The sequence below is a fragment of the Trematomus bernacchii genome, unplaced genomic scaffold, assembly GCF_902827165.1.
Source record: "Trematomus bernacchii unplaced genomic scaffold, fTreBer1.1, whole genome shotgun sequence".
Lineage (NCBI taxonomy): Eukaryota > Metazoa > Chordata > Actinopteri > Perciformes > Nototheniidae > Trematomus > Trematomus bernacchii.
The window spans coordinates 8376711-8404299 of NW_022987513.1; the positions used below are offsets into that span (position 1 = coordinate 8376711).

The window sequence follows — 27589 nt, forward strand, 5'->3', positions numbered from 1 at the left end:
GCATAATAATTTATTCACATCATTTTTTTCACATACTATATATTATTATTGCTGCAGTTCTGGAGCCTTTCAGGTATTCACCTTCAATATTCCCACAACGGGATTCTATGTTCATATCTCTTTATATTTTTCATCTTCATGCATGCTGAGTATAACATTTCACAGGAGCAGGATGCAAATAAATAAAACAGTCTCTTTTTAAGTTACATGTCATAATCTATCCATTCTATTAATGCTTCGGTAACATGCCTTTTTCAAAGTCCATAAGGGAGGGAAGGGAGGGGGGGGGGGACTTTTTCGGAAAGTATAGTCTCCATTAGAGGGCGAGGGCTTAACAAAGGGCACATTAATAATACATATTGTTAAAGCTGGCAATCTATGATTAATCTTCATTACCACCCGAACCCCTGCTCCCCCATCCGTGTGAAGCCCATCTACAGCGCATAGGGAAAAGGCTAAGTGTAACTATTACATTTCATCTATGTACAGTAACTTTGAAATATGGCACCAAATCTGCTTGTGAAAAAAAGCTTGAGGTTACACGTTAAAATATTTGTGACTACAATACTTTTTCCTTTTTAGCTGAAAAACTCTTTATATAACTCTATTCAGCCCCTTAGACAGCGATCACACTTCAGGAGCAAAGTGGAAACAATGGCACGCTTTTTCTTGACTGTTTTCAGTGGTATTCTTAGAGTAAACAGCATGCCTTGCGGGCATTGGGAGCATTGCGGTGCGTGACACAGTGTTGGAAAGTAAATCTAACTCATCTTCAAAGCACCATGTGTCTCACTTTGAACAAAAGCTCCCGGGCAATGTCAGTCTGCTGTCTGATTGGCACCCAGTGATACAAAGAATATGAGTAAGTGACAATATTTAAGAAAAAGCCTGGTACACTGAAAACAACTATTGTGTTCCAGTTTCTGCTAGTGCTGTTGGTTTTTGTGTACATTTCTTAGAACATGTTTAAAAAGGTGCTTTTTTGTCCGCTGAGTGACTTTACTCGAAAATCATGGACAATGCGAAATAACAATATATTTCTCTCAGTAGCTCAGATTAGCTTAGCATTCATTTTTCTGACTTAAGTCAGACATTGGCTTTTTTTCCCCCCACACACATGCGTATGCATGCACACGCGTAAGCCTTTGCATATGCACACATCATTGGAAAATGAGGGGATTATTTCTGACCTACAGCAAAGGCAAATAATGAAGAACTTCAGATAACTCAACCTCAGGCTATCTTTACAGTTTACAATTTTATTATAATTAGTAATTGCTCCGTTCTAGCTGTTGGGTTCTTTGAAGGCTCCTAGTGTCACCTAGGCAGAGCAGAACTCTCCATCATGTAAGCTTTGATACAGCGAGACAGTCACCTTTTTAGGAAGGGGATTCTTCCCTCCTGAAGTGTCAAAGACTCTACTTTGTGAATTGATGCTTCATCATGACTGCACTGAGTCTGTGTGTGCTCCTGAATAATAATGAAGAGGTGAGTTTTGTGCCCTAATGATCGGGGGTCCTGGGCCAGGGAAAAGCTCTTCTCCAAAATGTAAGAGGTCCTTGAGCCCCCAGGCAGAAAGGCCTCTGTCAAACGTAGGCTGACTCACTAGACTGGGTCCTGCCCAGGTTTGGGGTCTGGGACAGGTGTGAAACATCCTTCTTCCGCACTTCACAGATGGACTTCCTTCGGGCCTGTACCCCTCGCATGGCCGTCTTTATCTTCCTCCAGCCAAGGTGGTTGAGCTCAGCCAGGTTGAGCAGCACACATACGCCACTCACCGCGAACATAAAGATCAGAAACACGGTCTTTTCTGTGGGACGAGACACGTAACACTCCACCTCTTTCACGCACGGGTAGCGATCACACTCAAACATCCCCGGCACGTTGAAGCCGTACAGGAAGTACTGGCCGGCCAAGAAGCCGATCTCCAGCAAGTTGCGGAACACCACCTGGATGACGTAGAAACGGGAGATGCCCTCCTGCCGTCGCACTTTGGAACTCTTGTGTGTTTGGGGGAGTCCTCGGGGTCCGTTGGGAATCTCTTTGACCTCCAGGCAGTCGTGATCCTCCTTGCCGCTGTCAGGGTGCATCAGGATGCCGTTGATGTTGCGTGAGTGAAGTTTGCGGGTGTGATGGTCATGGCGTCCGTGGTGACTGCTGTGACCGTGTTGATCCATGTAGGGATGGAGGAGAGAGTAGCTTCGGTCACGTGCTTTGGCTGACTGGTGGACAGAATACGTGATGAAGCACAAGCTCGGCGTGCACACCAGGATGATCTGGAAGACCCAGTACCGGATGTGCGAGATGGGGAAGGCCTTGTCGTAACAGGCCTGGTTGCAGCCGGGCTGCATGGTGTTGCAGATGAACATGATTTGCTCATCCTCGTACACCTTCTCCCCCACAATGCCAACGATCAGGATACGGAAAATCACCACCACAGTCAGCAGGATCCTGCAGAGAGACAGAAGGAGAAGGAAAGGGCAGAAAGGGGGAGGGGGTGAAAGGGAGAAAGGCAATGTCAGTTAGTAATGACCAAATGAACAGAGATTCAGGAGATTTCTGGGTATAATTTTGACAATTGTTTGCAAGTCTTGGTTCAACTTATTGGATACTGCTTTGTTTATGATCACGTTGTACCCTAAATCAACAGTTTTGGGGCTGGTTGTTATACCTTACTTTGTTCCTGGGTGTGTGTGCATGTTCATGCATAAGTGTGTGAGTGTGTGTGTGTGTGTTTGCCCGAGTTATCACTCAGCTGCTGTGACAAACAACACCACAGGATGGTAGAGATGCGCTCTAGATGGCATGCACACATGAGCTCGCTAATCAAAAGAGAATAAAACAGGAGGGGTTGTCAGAAGAAAAAGGGGATTTCATACTAACTCTTCACGGCTGAGTTAAAATGGTACAGCATCAACACACTTCTGTGTGTGTGTGTCTGCACATACATGCTTGAACATGCTATTCATTGATTTTAAAGGATAGTTTGGATTGTTTGAAGTGGGGTTGTATGACCTATAGTAGATTGCAGTCGGCATGCACCCAGTTTGGAGAAACAGATATGAGTTAGGACACATGAGCTAAGCAAAAAACTGTTGTGGAGAGGGGCAGATGCAAACTTATTTTTGCCATGTGAAATTCTTACAAAATTCTTGATCTGTGTAAGCTTTATTAAGAATATTTCCGTTGTTTGACCTTGCCGACAGGAAGCCGTTATCTACAATCTTACCTATGCCTGCAGACTCAATAGCACACACTTACTAACCAATCAAGCAGCGCAACAACTCCTCAAGGTAAAATTACAGGGTTTTTATTCCCATGGACATAGCTGGTAGCTTTGATAAGACCACAGCTGGATATAAAGGATTCAGTGAAATCAGTAAAAGGTTCTAGGTAGAGTATACAATTCAACTGATATGGATTATTTTCGTCTGCTTTTCTTTTAGGATGCTAAAATAGGTTTTGCTGCAGCCCCTTTCCACAGCAGTACTTTGCTTCAAATTGAAGGCATGCCGACCATCATCTATTTTAGGTTATACACTTACTCTGAAAACCTACCTCCTAAAACCCCACTTTAAACAATCTTTAGTTATCCCTTTAAGGAATAGTGTAAGTACTTTTTCAATAATATCAATTCCTGCTTCTCATGATATCATGAATCTTATCATTACTGAAGAGCTATTTAACAAACATTCAACCGCTGTACATGAACTCTTTTTGTGACCTCTTTTTCGCTGGTATCATATTATGTGTGGGACAAACAGTGTCTTAGGGGTGTTTCCGCTTAAAGAGATCAGAAACCAAAAAAATCCTCAAATCTGGCAAAATACAGAGGCGGCTGCGGTTCCCATGATTATAGAATAACAGCTAGGCTTATTATTAGCAACTTAATGCTGAACCATACAGGTGTCATCTTCCCATTGAGGCTGATTAGTGCAGTGCTGCAGTTGTGTGCAGGGGCTGGAGCGTCCAGAGAGGATCAGTGCGGCTGCTTTTTAGAGGCCTCTGAGAGACTGGTGTGCTGTACTGTTATCTCCTGGTGTCGATCCAGCGTGAGCACTGCGGAGGAGGACTGGGGCTTTAGGGCTGCACTGTCAGCTCTTTATAATGAGCGAGGAAAGCCTGCACATCATGGGGCTCCCTGGTATTTATGCCACAATGCAGTGGATGTGCATGCTCCCTGTGTGGAGGAGCCAATTACTTAGAACACACTTGTTTCTGAGGACATGGGCCACCCAGGGCAAACCGAGGGGCAGAGAAAGATGGGAGGCGGCCCCCAGGTGGGTTACAGCCACTGTGGTACTCGGCAGATACATATGGCAATGGCATTTAAACAGGCGATGTAATGTAATGCTTTTCAGAAAGATGAAAAGTTGGTCAGTGTTCTTCATGTTGTTGTGTCAAATGAGACTCCATAATGCAGCATTTAATTAGACCTCAAATATGCCCACGCCCTGTTTCCATGGCCAGTTACCACAGCAACCAGCGGATTATAATGAAAGGTGAGGATCTGTAGACGAGGGGAGGAAGAGATGTTATTCCTTGGGGGGGTAAAAAAATAAATGTCTTCCATTGACGCGATTAAGGAGGCAGCTCTTTAAAGGTGAGAAGTTTAGCAAAGAAACACGTGTTAGCGACTTAAAATAGAGCATTGCGCCGCTGCAGGACTATTCCTGCTTCACCTGCGAGAGCCTACTTGTGTGTGTGTTTATTTGTGTGTGTAAGCAAGACAGACACCCGAGGACACAGAGACAAAGAGGGAGAGTCAGTCATGTGTGTGACTTGTGCAAAATGGCAAACATGTCCGCTCGTCACTGCTTGGAGCAGCTGTGAGCATATACGCTACGCTGGCTTTCAGTATGTTTCAGAGAACAACACAAAACCTCCCTGCTAATTTGGTTTTCCAGAAGTTAAAAACAGGTCATGTATGCAATTTACATCCAGTCACTCTCTGATCCTTTGCTGTGATGTATCTGCCTTCACTGGTGGTTTGACAGCAGAGGATTTGACCAAAGGGCTGACACTGATAGTGTTCTGCTCCACAAGGAATCATCTGACGCATGCTGCTCAATTAGATAGAAATCGGCAATCCACACTGCTCATTTATATGCAAATATTTGTTTGGATTGTACGAAAATAGCTCATGTTTAGAGCGGCTCCGGATGCTGATTCAAAAGTCACAGGATAGAAAGCGTTTACATCTGCATTCCCTTGTCTGTTTCTACTCAGGGTCTGCTTCTTCTCGTGCCAGTGATAATTACTACATCATAATAGCATTACCTAAATGTCACTAAGTCTGCCTGCTGTCCACATCTCAGTATACGGTGACACAGGCTCAGAGACTGGACACGTCATAGTAATATATCCACTACTATGTGATCACTTTCTTTGAAATACAGACATAACAGATGGCTTGTGTTGTTATTTACATATGTGTTTATGGACTGGAATGGAAAGCAGTTTGCAGACCAGTGACTTCCTCATTACCAGTGGACACTGTCTATGTGCTTCCATGATTCCCACACAAGACTCTGCTTTATCTGAAGCTTGCTTTAGTGACTCTCTATGCATGCATTTCTCTTTTTGTGTAGCACCTTTTTAACTGTCCATAGTCCACATGCATGGTATCCTTTTCTTCACCACATTTCATCTATATTTTGTCAAAGTATAAAGCTGCCAGGAACCCCAAAAAAAGGGAAAATACACAGTTTATGCCTCTAATAAATATCGTTGCACTATTTATACACAACTTAAAACCATAATGCAGTTTATTAGTGACTTTATCCAAACTCCAGGTCTACAAATACCTCTTAATCACTGAATATATAACTAATCCACGTCGTAAAGATGTACTGAAAAAGGTCTTTGGGTCTAAAGATATAAATAAGACAGTGTTTAAATACCCCTCATCAGCACTTTGAAGCAGTTTTCTCTGCTTGTCCCTACATGACATTAAAATAAAGATGCTGGTGCTATAAATAAAACATGCTCCGTGTATTCACCCACAGAGAGACACCACCTACAAATGAATAGCCTTTTAATTGAGTGCAGCTGAACCTGCTTAAGTTAACATAAACCAAAAGTAAAAATGTCCTAGTTTATCACGGCCTCATCACATGGAAAACAACCAGTGTACTTGGTAATTAATACAGATGTAACTCCCAATTCTCCATCCTAATTTATGTAAATGATTGTGACAGTGGGGTTTAGCAACAAAAGAACAAAAAAGCGTACAGCCGTCTCCCTTTTCTCATTGCTGCAACTCTGCATTTCATACAATGTTTCCACTGCGGAGTTTAAAGATTGACTTCCCTCAGATATAAAACTTTTCTTAAGCACTGTACTGCAGTTATTTGTCTATACTTGTTTGTTGGTCAGATCTATGTCGTTTAAAAATTCCAAGACTGTGCAAGTATTGAGTGTTGTGCAGTGTGTGTGTGTGTGTGTGTGTGTGCATGTGTGTGTGCTATACTGCTGGATAACAGGGTAATCAGCACGGGGCAGATTGCTGCATTAGCAGAAAGCAGTGGACGAAGGTTATCTGCAAACATCAGTGTTTTAAGTCCTGCGGAGTAACGAGCCAATAGAGCAGATTGGGACAGGACAGCCTGAAGCTGCAGAATATTCAATAACCACCATCAAAAAATGATGAAAAAGATACCAGGTCATTTAGTATATCATATCCTAGGGCAGAATATAAAAACAAGGCTACTAGCTTATTTGACTTAAAAAAGAAAACGTAAAAAAGACGCAGGCACTACAGTGCTTTGGTTCCTTAGAGTTCATTTAATTCCAGTAAAGGATCTCCCACATCAGTCTCCACTCATCACCTCATTTATCCGCCTACTCTCCCTTCAGCTGAGACTAATCATCACATTTTTGGAGACTTTTTAAATCCCTCACACTGCGCCAGAGATTTAATAAGATTCGGAAGAGCATTAATCCAGTCTGCATCCCTGGATTGGGCTCACATTTGAAAGTTATTTGTCTAATGTTCACAATTTCCTTGTGCTGCATCAGTCACAGCTGCTATTTCCATAGGGTGCAGAGAGGAAGTAAGTACAGATAAGGACATGATACTCGGCTGCGGTGTGACTATACAAAGTGATCTGTAGCCGATTGACCTGCGAGATTGTGAGTATAGTGTAATGCTAGCTGCTGGTGTGTTGTCAACTGGACCAGAGGCTTTTATACACACACACACACACACACACACACACACACACACACACACACACACACACACACACACACACACACATACTGTACATTCATTCATACAGCAGCTGTTGTCGCCAGCCTCCAGAGACAACAATGCTTCGAGGACAGCATTGGGAAACAAACACACACATGCACACAGTGTGAATTTAAATGGCCCTTTACTGAGTCAACAAACACACGTCTGCACATATAGGTACACGGACAGGATTCTGACTGGCTAAGTGCAGTATTATCTGCAGTAAAAATATTCTTCAGGTCTCAATAATAAGCTCCACTGATTGCTGATGGCAGCACATGATGAATAAAGACCTAACCAGACATAGAAATTGTGCAGCTTAATTATCAGAGTGCAGACATTTCATTCCTCCCCCCCCCTCCCCTCTCCTCTACTGTTCCTCTCTCAAACTGTTTTAATAGTTTCAGGTCTTGCCCACGTATCAGGCACGACCGCCCGAGGTGCCTCAAAGAGTCTTGACGGAGACATTAGTGCAATATGTGTGGTTGTTAACTTACGTCACTAAATACTCATCAGCAATATTTAATTGAGAGTTAAATAATCATTACTCGTGTATAAAGAGGCCCGTTGTGATGTTTTTGAACAATCATAAAGGCCTTTTAACTGTAAAATGCCTGAAGAAAATGCAGAAAGCAATTATCCCACTTGCTCATTCAAACAACTCTGAGGGAAATGACTTCCAGCTGTTTTTCAGGAATAAAGGAGGAAACAAAGAAAGTGAATTGGGGGAGACGCTACAGGTAACTGCCTAAATGATACCTTGGCTGTTTTGAGTTATGATAAAACCTTAAAGTGCTCAAATCTTTTTGAAAGCAGAACTCCTTTGTTGAAACAAATAGATAACACAACCATCGCCCAAGGCCGGAGGATATCGTGTTTGAAGAAATTCCAAACACAACTTTTTAATTAACTCACTGCACAGCCTGACCATGCGTGTTGATGATGTCAGTGTAAACCAGATGCATCCTTCCTTTTTCACATTTGTCTCGATGCCACTTAAAATTAGCCTTTCATCTCAATTCTAGCTAAGGATAGCAAACATTATGTTAAATTATTTCTATCTAGAATAGCTTGTAAACCATCAAATGCATGATATCAGCATCTCCTCTTTGCTTCCTAACCAGCACATTTTTGCTGATTGCATCAATATGCGTTTCCAGGATATTCCATAAATCACTTCGCTGCTGTTCAGTATTCACAGCAATGACAGCTACATGAGCATCGCAAATTAAAAAATAAAAGCAGAGGAAGAGGTTCACCCCGATGTCAAATATTAGACCATATTTATCTGCAGAAACGTTCTGCAGAGATGCGCACACATTGTGCCGTAAAATGATTACTTAATTGGGCTTTTGATGGAGGACTAAGCTTCATCCCAGAGAAAATAATTTGTTTTGCAGCACGACAAAAAGCAGATTATGTTTTCTTTCATTCAACCCACTCTTTTTATGTTTGTAAAACCATTTAACTCACAATCTAAGTTTAATGAAAACCAAGTTTAATCTGCATGCATCTCTTAAATGAAAATTAAACTCATTAAAAGTATTTTCCTCAAACTTATTTTCTCTTTGAACAGGGCTGGAATTATTATAGGCACTTTTGTTTTAGCTAAAGCTGCAGTAAAGCATTATTTTTCAAGGAAATGTAATCCTCTTGTGGCTGCATTGCATTATGCTCTGCTGAGGACGGACCTGCAGTGACTCATAGTCTGTAGTTAACAGGAAACAATGAGACGAGAGAAAATCCCTCTCTCTTGGAACCTAACAGACTCACAAGGAAACATGTTAAGATGTTTCCTGTTAATATAGTTTACATTTTAAATATTTCAATGGAGCTGTATTCAGATTTAAATGTATAATTCCTGAGGCCTTTAACATGTATTCACCTCTTGAAAATGAATTTCTATCGTCCTGCAGTTACAAGTAACCAACCAGAGCCGATTTATCTGAATTATGTTAGTTAACCCTATAGGACCCACATACATCACACCTGAGTCAATCGATAGATGATGTGAATGCAAAATGCTTCTCAGGTAAAAGTTCAGTTGTGGTTAACTGGAATTTACATGGCTAACCTCACAGTCCATTTATCATGTCGGGCGGAGGTGTCGTCATGATTTATTAACACGGTTACAGGTCAGGTGATGCAGGCTTCTAAGAGTTGTGGTTAATACTGTGTGGTGTGAATGTGAGGCTGAAAGTCATGAAAGGCATTCCCCAACGTGGGCGCGCAGCTTGTGAAGAAAAGTCATGGGTGTATAAATCAAGGTTTTGAAAGGAAATCCCACTTGACATTAATGTGAAAGGTTTGCAATTGTTCTTGTTCTGAATAAAGCTTTGAATATGTGTCTCATCACCTGCTTCTTGGTCAACTTTTGGAAAATTCTTCATATTTATGCAACCTGATTATGGCTCATAATTGTTGCTAGAGCTTTTTTCTGATTTGCAACATAAATTGAGTTAGATGTGTTTAATTCCATCATTCCTTTATTGATTTTCCACCTATCCTGATCTAAAGTTGAGTATACAATATCAATCTAATTATTGATACACTCTGACAATGAAAAGCACACAAACAAGAATGTAAAGAAAAGAGGTCTCATTGATAAATAAACCCATTGGGACACCTTTTGATACTGTAATTCCTTGATGTACTATGTACTTACATTATGAAGATATCTTATTGTAATTAAATCCCATTCTAAATCTTAATGAACTGCTACATACATTGAAAATATATATTTTCATTGTGAATGCCACATAAAGAAGTTGTTCAGATTCCCTTACATTCTCTTTACATTTCAAATTGACATTTATTTTGTCTAAATAAATACAAAATCTATCATTGCATTTGATTCTCTGACACAAGGATTGGTCTTCATTGGACTACATTAATTATGTATTGTTCATTACAACAAACCTGCAGAGCTTTACAATATCTGACCATATTAGATCCTTACATTAAATAACATGTTGTATCCTTTATGTTAGTTGGATTCCTTTTTAATGCATAGTATCTCTGTACAGAAAATAGTCAAATAGAGCCATAAATTATTCTCAAACACATGGTACTGTACATCTGGGTACATGTGTTTCTAGGTATCTAAAAACGGCTTAAAAGCCTTTAAAAGTAAGGAAATCCTTTCCAAACCTAATTAAGTGAATCCAACACGTAGGGAAATCGTTGCAATAAAGGACATTTAAGCTATGTATAGGAAAGCATTACACGCCCGGTAAAGCTCATACACACACCATCAATATGGTGCTGAGATGAATAATAGCCTGCGCTGAATGAGAGCTGAGCTCAGCTTTACCGGCAAAATCCCCCTGTCGAACAGAACAATCAATAACATTCAACAGCAGGGATTTCTACACAAATAAACTAATGACAACTCTAGATGTGCGGAGAAATGGTTTAATTTGAGAGACAGTGCCGCTCCTCGCCCGAGGATGATGGATAACTAATCCTTTCAAAAGCTGAAGTATTGCTTCCACATTTGTCTGCTTTGCAACACAAAGACAGAATAGATTTCCTCCAGGAAGTTTATCATTAATGAAACATGAAATATCTTCTGGTTCAGACAGGATGATGCCCTGAATTAAAGCAGAGCGTTCCTACATTTTACATTATTTGTGTAGGGTGCCCTTCTCAAAGCAGGGTACCTCCTTCTTGTGGGTATCCTGACCTATTTAGGCAAAGTGGAGAGAGAATACAAATATGTGCACGGGCACTACAGGAGTGAACCACTTTTAGGCAGGCTGTTGTCTTTATTTTGCTTTTAGAGCCGGAACACAAGGATGAAGATATATTTGGTTATATCAAACCTTTCAGACTGTCCATTCAAGTGCTGTTGTTTTTACCAAAGTACTTTGTACACCACTTTATCCATTACATTAAAAGGCTGGACAAATCTGAATACATTATTAATGAATGACTTGACATCAGTTGCAACAAGGGGCCTCATAACACGTATTACGATTTTATGAAGTACTTATAATGCTAGGGTGAGGAGTGATAGATGGTGAATAATAGATCTGTCTCTCTCCGCAGGAACAACAAATAACAGGTAAATGGATACAGATTATTATTGAGTAAATTAATTAAATATGAACCAATGTCTGATTGAAACTATTGCCATATACACAAGGGTAATGCCACATACAGGATGAGCTCATTACACCTTTAACAGCAGACCTTACAGGTGGTGTTTATTCAGACAATGCTGCACTGCTGTGTTTGCAAGGATGCTGAACGTTGCATGTCATTTCTCATTGTGCTGAACTGTTATAAGAGCTACAGTTAGAGCATTACATTAAGATACATGTGAAATTAAAATTACACTAAGGTCTTGCGTATTTTTAGAAGCCCTCATCAATGCAGAGGACACATATTGAGTGCAGACTGTTTCCTCAGCAGCAGGGTCGGTCAGCGAAAGGAGCTCTGACACAGATTCGCAGCATTGAACCTCTGCAGAGGAAAAACGTCTCTTCCTTTCTCCGGCTCCTACTCCCCTCCCTACCCCCCTCCTCTGTATCCTTTTTTGTTTTACAGCTCAAATCCTCTCCTCTCGATCCTTCCATCCGGCAGGCTTTAGTATTTGATCTTCCTTAGATCACTCTGGTGCTACATTATCTCTGCCTCTTGTCTTTTTTTTCTGCGCTCTACTTGTCTTTGGCACTGACCTCACTACAGCATTGCAGTATAGAGGGAGATGCACAACACACTTCCTTCCTTCCTTTCTTCCTTTCATCCTACCTGCAATGTGTTTAACTCAAACCCAAAGGCCTCGTCACCTCATGGTAGAACACACACAAGAGCACACCTGATGTCTGCAGAACACCTGAGCACGGCATGTGAAGAAGCAAATATGTAATGGGTTGTGTATAATACATTTTATCGCCATGAATAAGAAATATGCATCACAGAATTATGTCACATATCAGATTTGTACACACAGTATTTAGGGTAGTCCTTAAAGATCAATAACCATGTATGTAAGAAAAAAAATCAAATCATCTCAGGTCTACCTGGTCCGATTATCCTAGAAGCCAAACGAATGACCTTATCATTGAGTTGTTTGCATTGATGTGTGAAAAAAAGATCTGTATCTGGCGGGTCGACAAAATATACAAGCAGTCGGTTTTATCCCACTGGATTAAACATGTCCATTCATTATGTCATGCTCTTTTAAATACCAGTCTAATAAGCAATGTAATGTAAAAAGGAATTGCACAATTGAATTGAAGAAACAAGACTTGCCTATTTATACAAGACTCCTATCCAAAATGCCACACCAGACCTACCCTATTTGTTGCAAACCTGTTGTTGAATGTATTGTCCGTACTAAATAAGTCATAATGTGAACAACATCAAATAAACTGCAAACATTATCAAGGCTGCTGGTGTTATATATGAAACACGTATATCAGTGTATCCTCAGCACATCAATAAGTCCTTTATTCACTTTGGTAACACAAATAGGTAAATAGATGTTTATAAAAAGTGTATTCATCTGAAGTTGAAGCAACATGCTGCTTTGAAACTCAGTCAACACACAGTCTATGCGGATGAAAATGTGTAGAAATATGCAAGCAAGAGTATGGTCCACTTCAAGTTCTGCTAGAATAAACCCACAAATCGTTTTGAAGTTGTTTTTATAAAATGCAAGTATATATTTAACCTGGGTGTGTCCTCACCATTTAGCAGGTTACCTCTGTTGATCAAAAGCAGAAACTTATTTTTTGTATTTATTATTATCACACCTAGTGATCTACATTGAGACACTTTACAGGCCAAACTGAAGTGTTAGTAATTGAATGCTCAAGGCCCAAAGGCCGTTATAACTGTGATATACACATTTAGTTTGGGCTGGAGAGAGAGGTTAATGCAGCCTTGACAATGATTTCTTTATTACAGTCATTGGTTATCCATGCACACGCTGTACATTGTCCAGTTAGAAGTCAGGCGTATGGAAATCACAATACACACACATTGAATGAGTCATAATATGCAAGCCACCTGTGTTAGTCAGAAGCACAGAAGCAACTCTCAATTTCTTTGTCTCTTTCAAAGACCATAATTAAGCTAACCTATGCCACTGCTTAGAGACCGGCCGTCTCTATTTTTAACACTGTTACGTATGCCTAGGATAATTATCTATCCTATGCCAGGGCATAGGTTAGCTTAAAACCTACAATTAAGAAACAGCTTAATTGTAGCTGGATTAGACAGTCTAGACATCCAACAATGCGATCTGACAGAGTCTAATGGTGGAGCTCCATCCTCCTCATGTTATAAGAGAGTAGTCACTCAAACAGATGACTGACATGCAACCATGTTCCAAAGTTTGAATGCAGGGGAGACCTTTCAGCCATGGGGAGACATCACTGTTCTGATCTTTGGAACGGCATTGTTGCAAGCGCACACATGCATCTCTTTCAAAGAAACTAAACACAGGCTGAACGTAGTACATGTGATGCCATCTAGCGTTTGCTGCATGCTCCGGCCACAACCTGTGAAGTGCAGGACTTCACAATGCACAACAGTGCAACTTTACATCGCAGTTGGTTGTGTTCACAAGTGCAACAGACCACACCTGACCACACCCAACTGGGTTGTTGGGTGTGGTCAGTGGTGCAACAGACTTGAACCTTTCAACCCATAGAGGTCAGTGCAACAGTTTTGGCTCCATACATGATTTAGTGTGGAGTTGCTCATTAACAATCTAGGAGGCATCTTTACAGCACAAAACTGTGCCAGTGGTGAACAATTCTCCAACTTGCTGGTACATCCAAAAACATCATTCTGATCATTTAAATGTGTCATTAATTTCCTGACCATGCAGACACATGCTTAGGATTAGGAATCAAGTCTTTATCTTTAGTAGTTTTTTGTGTTATTGCTAAGAATGTCTTATGTTTAAAAATGTCTAGCTCCAGGTAAAAAAGCCAAGATCGAAAACACCATTTAAAAAAAAAAAAAAACTGCTACACCCTAACCCACCAAACTGCATAAGAATTCTTGTATACTTGTATTGATGTTTCCTGCAAACAAGTTAGCTTACTGGGATAACATAAAGATCTGCTTGACAATGGTAAAACAAATTAAGGGATCTACAGCCTGAAATACTCACATAAAACTGTACAAAGTGGTTGTATAGACAATGCTTCTTGACTCGCATACAACAGACAAGCAGAGTAGAAAGAGGGAACCTCATTGGAAAGAAGCTAATGTTACAGCTAATGCCCTAGGGTCAACTACCGATCCTTGTAGGACAAACACAGTCTGAGGGAAGCCAAAACACAAAGGTATCATTTACAGAGCAGTTCACTGTATTCAGCAAAGGAGCTTGTAGCTGGTGTCCTGGGCATCACAAAAACAAATTACTATATGAGGGAACTACTTTACTGGTTCATAATATCAAATTAGCATTTAATGTAATGTGAATTTGGAAGTTGGACTCAGCAGGTTAATAATCTAGAAGATCATATTGTATGAAAAACGGGTGCACAAAGGATTAATCTAAAACAAATTACTGCTAATTGGAGTTAATATGTTTTAGGTATTCAAGGAACCCTTTTTAGTCTTCAACCAGTGACGTGTATGATCAACCAATAGCTCAAATTAAGCATATAAGAGGAAGCCATTACATCATCAGAGTGTTTATATGACTTTTGAGAGAGGTAGCAGACAAATTGAGAGTTGCTTCTGTGCCTCTGAAAAATTGTAGGTGGCTTACATCATTGAATCATCCAAAGATTGATTGTCAGCATTCGTTTTACCCTGTGCCCAGGGTTTTACTGATTTAGCTGCCAGGAATGGATTTTAAAGCTGCATTAAGTAATTTTTGACCACTCGGGGGCGGAAAGACTCCAGAACAAGTTCACAACAGTTAGCAATTAGCTTATGAAGTTGTTATGGCTAACATGTTAGCAAACAGTTGCCTACTTACAAATCCAGCAGAAACAGAGCAACACGAACATCCCTTTGGTCTCCTTTTTCTGGCCACCTGTTGAATGTAATTCCAATATTCACTGCCGTTTAGCCCTTGTTTGGTCTTCCGGCGCATGAGATATATATATCTGTCTCTTTTTGGATTGCTATATGTTCTAGTTTCTTCACAAGTTACTTCGGTTCTTTGCCTTTTAGCGCTGGGCAGTTAGCATACAATTAGCTTGTTTTAGGCCTGTGTTGGGAGCAGCTGCCCACAGTCGTAGCCAAGTCAGAGCCAACGTAGTTTTGTATTTGTCGTTCCAGAAACCATAACAATGAGCGGAAAAGGGTCGAAAGCTGTGTAGCTTCATGGTGAGATGTTGATTCCCAAGGATACCGGCAATACTACCAACACCATAAGCAGGAGGGAGTCGTATAATTAATGGCACAAAATATTGCTTAATGCATCTTTTAATCAAGTCAACATGCTCGACTGTACGCAGGTTTTCATTCCACATGAGGACTAAACCAGGTAATTTCATTGTATAAGGCATTTTCAACCACAGAAGAAGAACCCATTGAAATGACTTGGTATAGTGTTTGAATGGAAGGAAAATCTCCATCACAAATGGCTTCAGATCCCTGATCAACAAACGTTTTGCTATAATGCGGCTCACATCATCTCTGTTGCTCTGATGCAGTTACAATGTCTCTATATAGACATAGTTTAATGGTTTTGTGCACACAGTGCTAATGTAGTCAATAAAGGCATCAGCCAAATCATCTACACAAAGAGCAACAAACCCACACACACACACAACACACACACACACACACAACACACACACACACACACACACACACACACACACACACACCACACACACACACACACACACCACACACCACACACACACCACACACACCACACACACACACACACACACCAATCCGCTGGAGCAGAGAGAAGGTTAGGCCATGCCCTTGTTGCGGACTACCTGGGCTCCGGGTTAATGAGCACAGCAGTGCAGTCAAATTGATAGTCTTTCATATCATGATTTTTGTTCTGATCAGTAATTTTCTAATTATAAATCTATACATCCGGGTTTCACAGGCTAAACCACTTATCAACCAAATGAGCATCCCAGCATGACATTTGGATTGTGCTTAACGGGTGGAATAAAATCCACTTTTGCAATTAATTATCACACAGAGATGATGTGGTACACATTTTTCACACAGATTGTACAGCATGTCTCCATGGCCTGTCTCCACTGCTAATCAAACTAAAAGCTCATCTGTTCAACCCTCCGCCACAAACCATTCTCACACAAAATATGAGAAAATATCAAATCAGACTTTTTTTTACTATACGATGCAAATAATTGTCTGCTGTTAAGAACAAATTGAATGAACTTGTGTTTTTTGTCCCAAGTTCACACAGAGTTCAGAGCCATTTACTTCCCCTTTGATTCTACCTTCCACACCTGCTTGCTCATCATCCTTTCATCTTCTGCACCTCTGCTCTCCTCCCCCCCACTCCCCTCTCCTCCTTCTGTCCTATTGGTCTGTGGCCAACAGCATCAAGCGTTATCCATCAATAGCTAGGCTATTAGGTAGTATCAACACAAGAACCTCTCAGAATTAACCATAATGCCCAGTAAAGCCTGATATTGATTATATGCAATTAGTTTATCTCTTAACTAATGATGGTTGTGGAGGGTAACGGTGAGGAGAGCATGGGGGAGGAAAGGACGGGGGAGGCAGTGATGACTGTGGGGGACTGTAGAACAGAGGAGAGCACTGGGACAAGCCTGAGGAGGGGGATTCATCAACTGATACAGAAAACATACATTAAGACACCCAGCTTATCAGTATAAACAGAACCAGACAATATAACCTTTACACACAAAACTCATCAGAGCCTTACCTTCCGATCATGGTAGAGTGCTGCTGGACAGCCGCCTCCAGCAGCCTCTCCAAAATGGTCCATTCCCCCATGGTGATGGAGAGGTGGCAGGGCTCTCAGAAGAAACAGGGTCTGGGGAGCCAACCCCTCTTCCTCCGAAGGACTTCTACTTCTTCTCAGGACCAGCCTGCGCTCTTGTGGACCTTCCGGACCAGCGGGGGGTGCACCCGACCCCCGTCCCAGAACCAGCTCCTTTTTGACCTCTACACGTTGACCTGGCCGCTTGTCTTTGACTGTGTGTGTGAGAATGAGTGTCTTTTCCTGGGCCTGTCCCGCTGTGCTTCTCCTCCTGGTGGAGGAGAGGTGCTGAGCTGATTGCCTCCCCCTCCTCTTTCCCTCAGTCTCTTCCTTCCCTTCTCCCCCTCCCCTGCGCGGTGATGCTTGTCCTCCCCCTGCCGCACCGCTCTGTTCTGCGCTACAGCATATGCTATAGCTCACTGTATGACAGCCATGATCACCCTCTCTTTTCCACTTGCCTCTGCCCGTCCCCTTGCTCTTTTCTCCTCTTCCTCGTCTGTCCCTGCCTTCGTCCTCCACCCTACCCCCAGGGCGCTCCTTGTGCTCTACCTGCACTCCCTGCCATCAGTGTTGCTCTGTGCTTGTCCTTGCATTGTGTAGGAGATTTGCCTTTGCTGCAGCCTTGCTACTCTAACCTAAACACACACACACACACACACACATACACACACACGCTGCATACAGCTGATCCTCCTTGGCTCACCTCAGTGAACAGCACTGTAAACACACACACACTCCAAGACCGCTAGGAATCCCACTCTTCCACTTCCTACTGAGGACTGCAGATCCACACCAGCACACCAAGCTCCTGCCTGCTGAATGTCATTTTACGACAGGAGGAATGGTCGCTCCCACAGCCCTGAGCGCTACAAGGACCCATAAAAACCTGCATACACACACACACGCTGCCACCCAGCCTCTCAGTAATAAATCAGCTGCCTTGCTGCATCCAGTGAGGCTGAACCAAGGCAGTGTGCTGCAGACCTGCTGTCCTGTGTTGTCCCCCTGGCTAATTTCTGCACAGTCCAGTGCCCAGAGTCATGTCTGCCGCAGAGAGCGGGGATGAAAAGCTGTCCTGTGATGACTATTTCTGGGCTCCATCATCTTGCATCCCTCTCTTCCCTCCTCCTCCTGCTCTCCTTCAACCTCCCCGCTCTTCCTCCTTCCTCTCCTTTACTCACGTTTGTGTGCAGATCTCAGTCCTACCAACTCCCCCTATCTCAGTGCTCGGTCCCCATCTCTGCTTTGTGCTCTCCCTCTCTTTCTCTGTGTCTCTTTCTCGCTCATGGAATCGCTCTATCTCTGTCACACTCTGCGAGCATGCAACACCCCCCCTCCTCTTCTTCTCATAGATCTGCTCTCTCTCTCTCTGCTTTCCCTCCCTCCCTCCCTCCCCTCCCACCCTCCCTCCTCTGGCAAATGTGCTTGGATTGCTACCCTGATCGCTGCTTTACTTATGCTTGCAAGAATGCCTCCCACCGTACTGCTGTGTCTGTTCCTGCCTGATGTTGCACAGAAAAAAGGGCATTTGAGATCTAAGCGTGCTTCATGCCCTGTCTCCCTGTGTCCCCTTCGATCCTTTGTTTTCAGTCTGTAAGCCTGGTGGTGTTTCCCGTACTCAATAAACCTCTTCCTCTCTTTCCCCACTCATTGTCATAGATCATCCGGCCCATGCTTCCAGGAGGAGGGTTACCGGGGAATTGTGGCTTTGCTCCACCCCATCCCCCATCTGTCTCCTCCCTTTCTCCATCTTATAAGGGAGGACAACACACCTATTTTACCCTGACCTAACCCTCACGCCCGTCCTGTTTTTCCTCTCCTCATATTCTATATCAGTGCCTCATTCTGTCCATTTCCCCCCCATCCTCCATTACAGCCCCCGTGCTCCCTCTCCCCTCTCAGGAGAGATGAGCGCTGTATTGTACTTTGCTGTGACATTGAAAGCTGCATTCATTAGATTTATATTAAGGTGGTGTGGAAGCGGGATGGTCTCCCTCCATTACACAGAGAGATAAAGGCAGATGTATGGAGTGTTAGTAACGTGCTCACACACCTAGACGAATTCATGTGCATCTCTATCAAAGACACCAGGAAATACACGAACGGGAAAAGAAAAAAAGCATAGGGTTTTTTTCCCCCTCCAGGTTGTGAGTCACAGCAAGGTTTCCCCATCTAGAAGACTGAGTCAAGTAAATGATGCAGTGGCATGACATGAGACCAGCACACTAGAATGAAGTCATGGCTTGGGGTGACAAGTTCAATTCATTTGTGCTGCAATTCCTTTTAGTCATACTCCTTTGATTGTGCATGACATGCTTTTTTAGCTGACAGTTTTTTTTGTTGCTGAATAAGGTGAATGCCTTTGGGGCGATTTGGAAACATTTGATACAAATTCAACATCCTCAAAGATGTGCTGTGTTATTTCTGAAAACAACAAGCATCAAGGTGGGCAAATTCACACTCACAGCTCTTACCCAACAACCTCTACTGTGCATTAGTGTGTAATCGATCTATCTAGTTGTGTGTGTGTGTGCATGAAGAAATGCAAAATCCTTCTGCATCTGTGTGTGTGGGATAAAAGGACTGAGTGGGGGAGACAGAGCGAAAGAGGATTTTGTTAGTTCAGCATCTTCTGCGGGGGGACTTGGGGTCTTTCCCTCACCAAGGACATATGGTACAGTAGGAGTGCTGTTGGGGAGAGCCGGGAGGGGGGGGGCGGTGCAGTGGAGTGTGAGGGCTCTCGTTTGGCGAGGCTTGGGTTCACCAGCAGAGCAGCTGAAGCACTCGCATCAGCAGCCAGCTCTTGGAGAGGAGAGTTCAGAGCTGGATAGCACATGAGTGAGAGAAAGAAGGCGCAGGTGTGTCGGCAGTGACCTAGAACAGCCAGCGTCTAGCATGCAAAAAGCACACATACTGTACTCAAACAATTGTAAAGCAGCAGCATGATTAATAACATCAATGGAAACATAAGTGGTACTTTAATTTTTTTTTTTTATATATATATTTGGGTTTCTTCAGGGCATTCTAAAAATTGCAAATGTAAAATCTGACATGCTTACCATATTCTGCAAGGAACCAATATATATATTTATATATATATAATTTCTTTTTAGTTTGATCTCTTAAAGATTGCCAAGTAAACATACTCTGTGTGTCCCATATGTGTATCTTGTCGGAATAATCAATATTTAAATACATGCAATGTTAATTAAGAGTTATGCAAGAGTGGCATTATCGTCACAACAAGGACACTTGATGAAATATGAAAACCAGAGGTGATTATTAATAAATGTGAGTATGATTACGATCAAGTGTGGTTTTGTGTGAATGAAAGAGCAGACCCTGGCTTTGTAAATGCCTCAGCAAGATCCCTGATATATCATCATGCATCTGTTCTATCTTGTGCTGAATAAACATCAGTAGTGAAAGAAAAATAGAAAAATTCAATTTGAATCCTTTGGATTGGTAGGCAACTATTATTATTATTATTATTATTATTATTATTATTAAAAATATTATTATATTTCTAAATATGTGAAAAACATCACTAGAAACATGTGTCACACAATTTTAAGGTAATTGTTCTACCAAGTTGTTATCAGTCAAATAAAATGAGTATTATATTGATCATGAATAGAGTCAATATAAGTTGTTAATTTGTTGGTTTGTCTCTGGCTGAAGCAGGTAAATGAAGTCACCTTGTATATTGAGGGCTTTCACCTTCTGGACAGCAGCTGTCTGTTGAGGTCATAAGCAATCGAATGTGAGCTCCTGTAAACATCACAGCAAGATCCAATTTTAAAAAGTGTCTGACAAGTAAGACTTCCACTTTCACACCTACACACTGCTACCCACAACTGTGATTATTATTTTAATTCACAAAGATAATCATGGCAGTTGGATGGTGTTCAGAGCATTGCAAGTAAAACCTGGCAATAATATAGCGGCTAGAAGAATGTATGTGCACATTATTGCAGGAATGTCTCCAAATCATGCTATGAAAAAAAGAGGCAGCAGTCTTTCAACACCACATGGTGTTGCTCAATATTTTCAAATGGGGAGTGTCAATACATATAAACGTTCCTGTCCAATAGTAGGTTTGAACAATATGATAGAATAATATAATTGATATGCAAATGCTTTACTATTATAAGTGCTAGACGTATACAGGGCAAGGATACACCGCATAACAGTTTCAAGTCAATGTAATAATTAAAAGACCATTCTGAGGAAACGTTTTTCATAAAATATAAATTAAATAAAGGGTCAATTGAATCATTACCACAACATAGGTAGGTAAATAATCTATGAGATTAATATAAAGGTTGTTAGGTGGTGGGGTGGGTCCGCCCCCTGGTGGAAATGTCGAGAAACAACACGCTTCATTCTCAGGCTGCTTCTTTTGGTTATGCCTCGGTCCTAATGTCTGTACACTATACATGCGTAAATGGAAACAGGTGGTTCATGATTTAAAGCTTGTCATTTCTTGTTGCATTCTTCAGTGCGTTGTTCAGCTAAAGGGTTTCACCTTTTCCCCTTTATCTGATGTATCCTCCACCACCAGAGGGCAGCAGAACAATAAGGCTGACATGCGGAACACAGTCAACTTTGTGTATGAAGAAGAAGAAAGTAGCCCAGAGTGGGTAGCTGCTCCAGACATGTCAGACAACTGACAGGAATGGTAACTTGGCCGCAGTAGTTAGTGAGTTATCAAAAAGTTCCTGAAAGCTGAAAGTAAGGATTTTGGAGCACGACACATCACCAGGTGGCCTGTGTAGAGGGTTGACAACCCGGCATCTTGATTATCGTTGATATCTGACAACCGCTGGTTAGCTAGCATTAGCTACTGGCTAGCTGTGGAGAGAAGTATCGTCAGTTTTCAGTCATGTCTTCGGCCGGGGACTTTGGAAACCCTTTAAGAAAGTTTAAACTGGTCTTTCTGGGGGAACAGAGTGGTAAGTGTGATGCTAACGTCGGATGTTGTTTGTATGTCGAATATGCGTAATGTCCTTCAATAGATGTTGCTAACACTAGAGTTTGGTGGGCGATTAACGTTAACCAGTTAGCTTAGCTAACATTAGCTGCGTATCATTACACTTGGCACAGTAAAAGTATTGCAACAGAGTAATTTGTTTCTAAAGGTATCCACCCTAGCTTTGTGGGGTGCGTTTCGTTGCTTTTCCTGATAGATTGAGTAATGTGTGTGGAAATTGACTTGTTGGCTAACTTCCGCTGTGAGCTGTAATAACATGGTATTAGCGGAGGCAGTGGCCGCTACTACAAAGTTACAGGTATCAATTAAGTAGTGAAATACAGTGCTAGTAGCTACTTTCTATTCTATATGGTAAAAACATTGATTGTATACGTTGTATATTGTCTTTGCATTCATGTTACTTCCTAAGTAGAGGCTACACGCTAAGTGTGTTACATGTGATTTATTGTATCTGGTGCTGTGTTCAGAGGAATAATATCAATCTCAAAGTCCACAAATAATATGAGTATGATTACACAGTCAAATCAGTTTGACCACCCTAGGTGCTTTTCTGCTGAGGGGGATGAATCTCAATTACTGAACCTGCTCAGTGGCATTCCTACACTCTCCCTAGTCATTTTCCCTTTTTCCTGCAACTCTGAGTAACACAGGGTGTACTTGTACTGGAAGGGTTCTGTATAGATCCATACTTAACAATCATGTGTCTGTTCTCAAAGGTTAAGGTGTTGGGTTGTTCATTATATATTCCAGCACTGTACTTCCACGTCTTTCTACTGTTTCCAAAGCTGTGTGTTTAGCATGCCAACACAAAGCACATTGTGGAAGCTGAACTTTGGGGTTTTATTTAGAATTGGGATGTACTGATTTAACTTGTTCTCCTCCTCCTGATACCGTTTCTGATATCTGAGCTTGGGTATCTGCTGATAGCAAGTACACATATAATCCTGAGTTTAAAATCTGTGTACTTCACAGCATAGGATTATTTCTGTATGATGGAAGTATGACCTGCTGAAATAAAACTGATATTGGTAACACTGAATTTGATGACAGTAATTAAGAAGCTATAGTTTATGTGGATTCATCATTTTGGTCTGACAATATCTATTTGGTTTAATAAGGTCAGTACGATACAGATCCATCTGAATGGTATGTTCAAAGTGTAGAAACGTTAAGTATTTCTTCAGGGATTATTACTCTAGGTTTTGTCGCCTGGTTTATTACTCTCCCCTTTCATCAAGATAAAACAGACTTGGTGTTTGTCAGACGTTGTGTGATCAGCTGTTGTTCCTTGTACACAGCAGTGTTGGCTTTGGCCATGTCATCATCACTTAAGGTGCAGTGTAACAGATAGTGTAACTCTAGCTCAGCAAAACAGTCTGAGGCTGGGGAGCTGAATGTGGGCGCTCATAGCAACAGTACGAGTGTCTATTTCTCTGTAATGTTGTAAAAGTAAAGTTTTACAGGTGAAAATCAGCAAGGTTGAAGTAAATGTTATGAAACGGGGCCATGTTTAGAGAAGGTGGAAGAGTAAGCATATACTTGGAGTACCTAACTACCTCAATCAGTTCAGGCCTTAAAGAGCTAGGCAAAACCTTTTTTAGAAACGTAATAAATGGGGAGCCAGGTTTCCCAACCCTACTAGTCTCTCAACATTCCTCAACCCTAAATGTCTCCTACAAAGGGCTGTGCACCACACCCTTTAATAATGGACCAGATCCCTAAGAGGGCAGCAGGAGTCTCATGTCATGCTGCTCTCAGCTTCAGTCCAGTTAGAGGGTTCTTCATCTGTGGCTCATGGACTGCACACAACAACTTGATGTTAGTTCTTATTTCAACTCTGTTACCCGCCAGTCAATTATAATCCCTCATTTATTTATGATATTTTCTTACATTTCAAATTGTCAGCAAAGTTGAACATCAGGCCGCACCTTACATAATGAGAGAGGCTCACGCTATATACTTTTCACTTAACCCCCCCCTCCTTTATTATTATTATTATTATTTGAAACTGGCCTTCTTTCCCTAAAGTTATTATCATTTAGGGTTTCTGTTTTGGTCTTCAATGTTGTTTATTTTCAACAAGAACTAAATGAATAGTTGGTCAAGTCAATTATCAGAAAAGTGTTCTGCAATCATTTTGGTTATTTGTTTGATCATTGTCAAGCAAGAAATTGCAGCATTTCAAATGTGAGAATAATTATTTTCTGTGTTTTGTATCATTATAAATGACTACATTTGTTTTGGAATGTTTCGCATATAAGTAGAGTAATTTCAAGATCTCGCATTGGGCTCTAAAAAATAGAAGATAATGGATAGATGGATAATTAGTCAGTTAGTCAAAGACTCGTAGCCCTACTTGCTATAGCCACACATTTTAGCCATTCCAAATAAGAACTGTTTAAGCTACAAAATAAAAGTGTAATTAGGGCATTTACTTTGTTTCTGTTTGTTTTTCAGTGGGAAAGACTTCTCTGATCACCAGGTTCATGTATGACAGCTTCGACAACACTTACCAAGTGAGACCAACACCTCCACCTGATTTCATCACTCATGAAAAGTTCATTCATCAGACATTGATGAGTTGAAGAAGGTTATGCTTGTTTATTTACTACTTGTCATTCATTTTCAGGCCACAATAGGAATAGATTTCCTGTCGAAAACCATGTACCTTGAAGACCGAACAGTGAGTAAAACATTTTTGACAACTAGTGTTTGTTGCTATTCTACTTAACTATTTATTTCAGACACCATTTTTAGTTTTTTTGTAGTAGTTTAGTTTGGTTGTTTCTAACAAGCACACACAGCTTTTTTGCCTTCCAAGTGCACCCCCCCCCCCCCCCACACACACACACACACACACACACACACACACACACACACACACACACACACACACACTCGGACTGTCCTCCCTTCCTTTGTTTGTTTCTCCCCTCAACACAAGTTTCTTCCTCTCCTTCCTACCCCTCCATCTATTCTCCTCATTCCTGTTTTGATATCGAACACCTTACTTGATCAAAGGAGGAGGGTTGATGACAAGTGAAGGCTGATTATTTATTTATCCCCCCCCCCCCCACACCGGGCCCAGACAGCTTGCTAACTCTGTCGGTCACTTCCTGCATGCACTACACTCTCTCTGAACGTTTTCTCATCCATCTGACTTCATTCAGTTTTCTTTCTATGTGCTTTTTGTCACCATAACGTACCTTATTTCTGACATCGGTTTTGTCTCGTTTTATTTTCATCCGTTTTTGTTTTGTTTCTTTGTTTTTCTCTTCTTCTGTTTCTCCCTCATCCCCTTCCTGCCCCCCCCCCCAGATCAGGTTGCAGTTGTGGGACACGGCGGGGCAGGAGAGGTTTCGTAGCCTGATCCCAAGTTACATCAGAGACTCAGCTGCTGCAGTCGTAGTGTACGACATCACAAGTACGTGGATTACCTGTGTGCACGTTATATAAACATGCCACATTAACCTCATACTCTGTCTTATTTAAAGGTCCCCTATTATACTGTTTTTCATCAATATATTATAGGTCTCAGATATATACAAAACATGTCTCTGAAGTGTTTGGCTCCAAATACCAAACAGATCATGCATTGTAGCATCCCATAATCCCCTCTGTTTCAGCCCTGTTTCAAAAGTGCTGATTCTCTGTCTGTTACTTTAGATGAAAATAAGGAGCCCCTCCCCACGCCCCTCTGACAGATATTTGGTTAAAAAGAACACAATGGTGCTCTAGGAGGAGATTCAGGTGATAAGGTGGGCAGGTGTTACCTTGGTTGGTGATTGGCTAATGGTTGCACAAGCCAAAAAAACGTTATGACATCATAAAGTGGCCTAAATCTGATCAGCTCATTTTCAGACAGGTTTTTATATAAATGGATCAGGACAAAAAGTGAGCGAATCTTTTTTCCTGAAACTTTCAGAATCTCTTTACACAGAGGGGACTCATGTTTATGTAGAAAAGACATGAACAAGTGGATTTTGCAATAATAGGTGACCTTTAACACATTACAGTCCTTTAATTCAAATAATAGACATCAGACTTGGTGAAGATGTGCAGGACATGTAATTCCACTTCCTTCCCGTCACAAACCGTTCTCACAGCTTACATCCCCTGAATACTGACGCCCCGCTGTCTTTTCCTCCCCCCACTTTCTTTCAGACGTCAACTCCTTCCAGCAAACCACAAAATGGATTGATGATGTGAGGACGGAGAGAGGAAGTGATGTCATTATCATGTTGGTGGGAAACAAGACAGACCTTGCAGACAAAAGGTAATCTGCTCTTCCTTCCTCCTGCCTCTGTAAGTGGCTCCTCTCCATTTAGAGCATACTAATGAAGTCATTGATCGGTGCTGCTGGCTGTCGATACTCAGGCAGAGCAGGTTATCTCTGCCCTTCGTGGATGTCAAAGCCCCCATTGACTTTTTTTACACTTTGTTTCAACCTACATTGTTTGAAGATATTGATTATTTAACAAATCAACCTCATAAAGAAATTGATAGTTGTCTGCTGTGATGTTTGATATTATTTGATCTGAAAGACCCTGTGCAGTGATCTTCTCAATCCACCTGATTAATGAAGTCAGCTGTGCCATGTTTTCTCTGCATCTCCTAACCCCCTTTATCTACCGCAGGCAAGTATCTATTGAAGAGGGTGAGCGGAAAGCCAAAGAACTAAATGTAATGTTTATTGAGACTAGTGCGAAAGCGGGCTACAACGTAAAACAGGTGAGAGTGTGTGTGAGTCGTGCTCTGTGCTCCTGATGCAGAAGCTGCTGCCTGCGCTCCACAACTAAAGATCGCCAGACCAAATCAAGGTCAGAGCTTCAGGCAGGGTTGGTTTTTAAATCTAATATCTATAAAGAGTTATTCTGGATTGATTGAGACATCCTCACATTGGCATTTCTAAAACGTACCAGCTGAATCCTTCACACCCTTTTTTTCCAGCTGAAGTTCTACTAGCCGTCTTTTGGTCTAGATCCCAGGTGGCAGCAGCATCAGGAAGGGGCACGACTTGTTATTCCACTGCAACCTATTCACACTGTGTATTTTCTTTCCCCTTGTGTTTTTGTGTCGTTGTCTGTGGCGATATGTGTGCATGTGTCCCCTGTGTGTGTGTGTGCGTGTTGTGACTCATCGCAGACAGATAACCACAGAGGAGGGAGAGCAGAGAGCGAAAGAGATGAATGTTCTGTTTATTGAAACAAGTGCAAAGACAGGCTACAATGCCAAGCAGGTAGAGCGTGTGCACCTTCTCGTGTGTGTGTGGGCTCATAGTGCTCATTCTCTCTTCTGGTTGGCTTCTGTTTCACACACCCATGCGTGCATTAAGGTGTGCTTTAAATTTCGGCTTGCTCTGGTTGAAAGTGAGGTGTGTGGATTCGTTTTTTAAGCTCTTTCCCACCTGAAAGAAGTCATTATTTTTGATTGGCAAACC

General features: G+C 41.7%; 2 protein-coding genes across 4 annotated transcripts in view; one reads left to right on the plus strand and one right to left on the minus strand.

The window, feature by feature from the left end:
• LOC117468521 (gap junction delta-2 protein-like) lies at window positions 1–25046 on the minus strand. 2 transcript variants are annotated; one of them, XM_034112701.1, is made up of 4 exons: window positions 25020–25046; window positions 17100–17840; window positions 15189–15245; window positions 1–2451 (listed from the first exon to the last, which is right to left on the minus strand). In XM_034112701.1, exons 2-4 carry the CDS (start codon window positions 17168–17170, stop codon window positions 1587–1589), a joined length of 993 nt encoding a protein of 330 aa, XP_033968592.1. In that variant the 5' UTR covers window positions 17171–17840; window positions 25020–25046; the 3' UTR covers window positions 1–1586. The 2 variants fall into 2 exon arrangements, with proteins under 2 accessions (XP_033968592.1, XP_033968601.1); XM_034112710.1 differs by lacking the exons at window positions 15189–15245; window positions 25020–25046 and having other exon boundaries at window positions 17100–18457.
• LOC117468554 (ras-related protein Rab-6A) overlaps window positions 21774–27589 on the plus strand; it is an 8455-nt gene continuing 2639 nt past the window's right edge. The window contains exons 1-6 of one of the 2 annotated variants that reach the window (XM_034112745.1): window positions 21774–22111; window positions 24607–24665; window positions 24779–24832; window positions 25468–25573; window positions 26314–26425; window positions 26787–26880. In XM_034112745.1, the coding sequence (XP_033968636.1) occupies window positions 22042–22111; window positions 24607–24665; window positions 24779–24832; window positions 25468–25573; window positions 26314–26425; window positions 26787–26880 (495 nt within the window). In that variant the 5' untranslated portion in view covers window positions 21774–22041. Of the gene's footprint in view, window positions 22112–24606; window positions 24666–24778; window positions 24833–25467; window positions 25574–26313; window positions 26426–26786; window positions 26881–27294; window positions 27389–27589 lie in introns of both variants that reach the window. The other variant, XM_034112753.1, reaches the window with a different exon arrangement.

Coding starts and splice junctions, on each gene's coding strand:
- LOC117468521 (XM_034112701.1), bottom strand. CDS start 17,170: ATGGGGGAATGGACCATTTTGGAGAGGCTGCTGGAGGCGGCTGTCCAG. Junction 15,246..17,099: donor CACTCTACCATGATCGGAAG/GTAAGGCTCTGA, acceptor TACATTCAACAG/GTGGCCAGAAAAAGGAGACC. Junction 2,452..15,188: donor GCTCTGTTTCTGCTGGATTT/GTAAGTAGGCAA, acceptor GTCTCTCTGCAG/GATCCTGCTGACTGTGGTGG.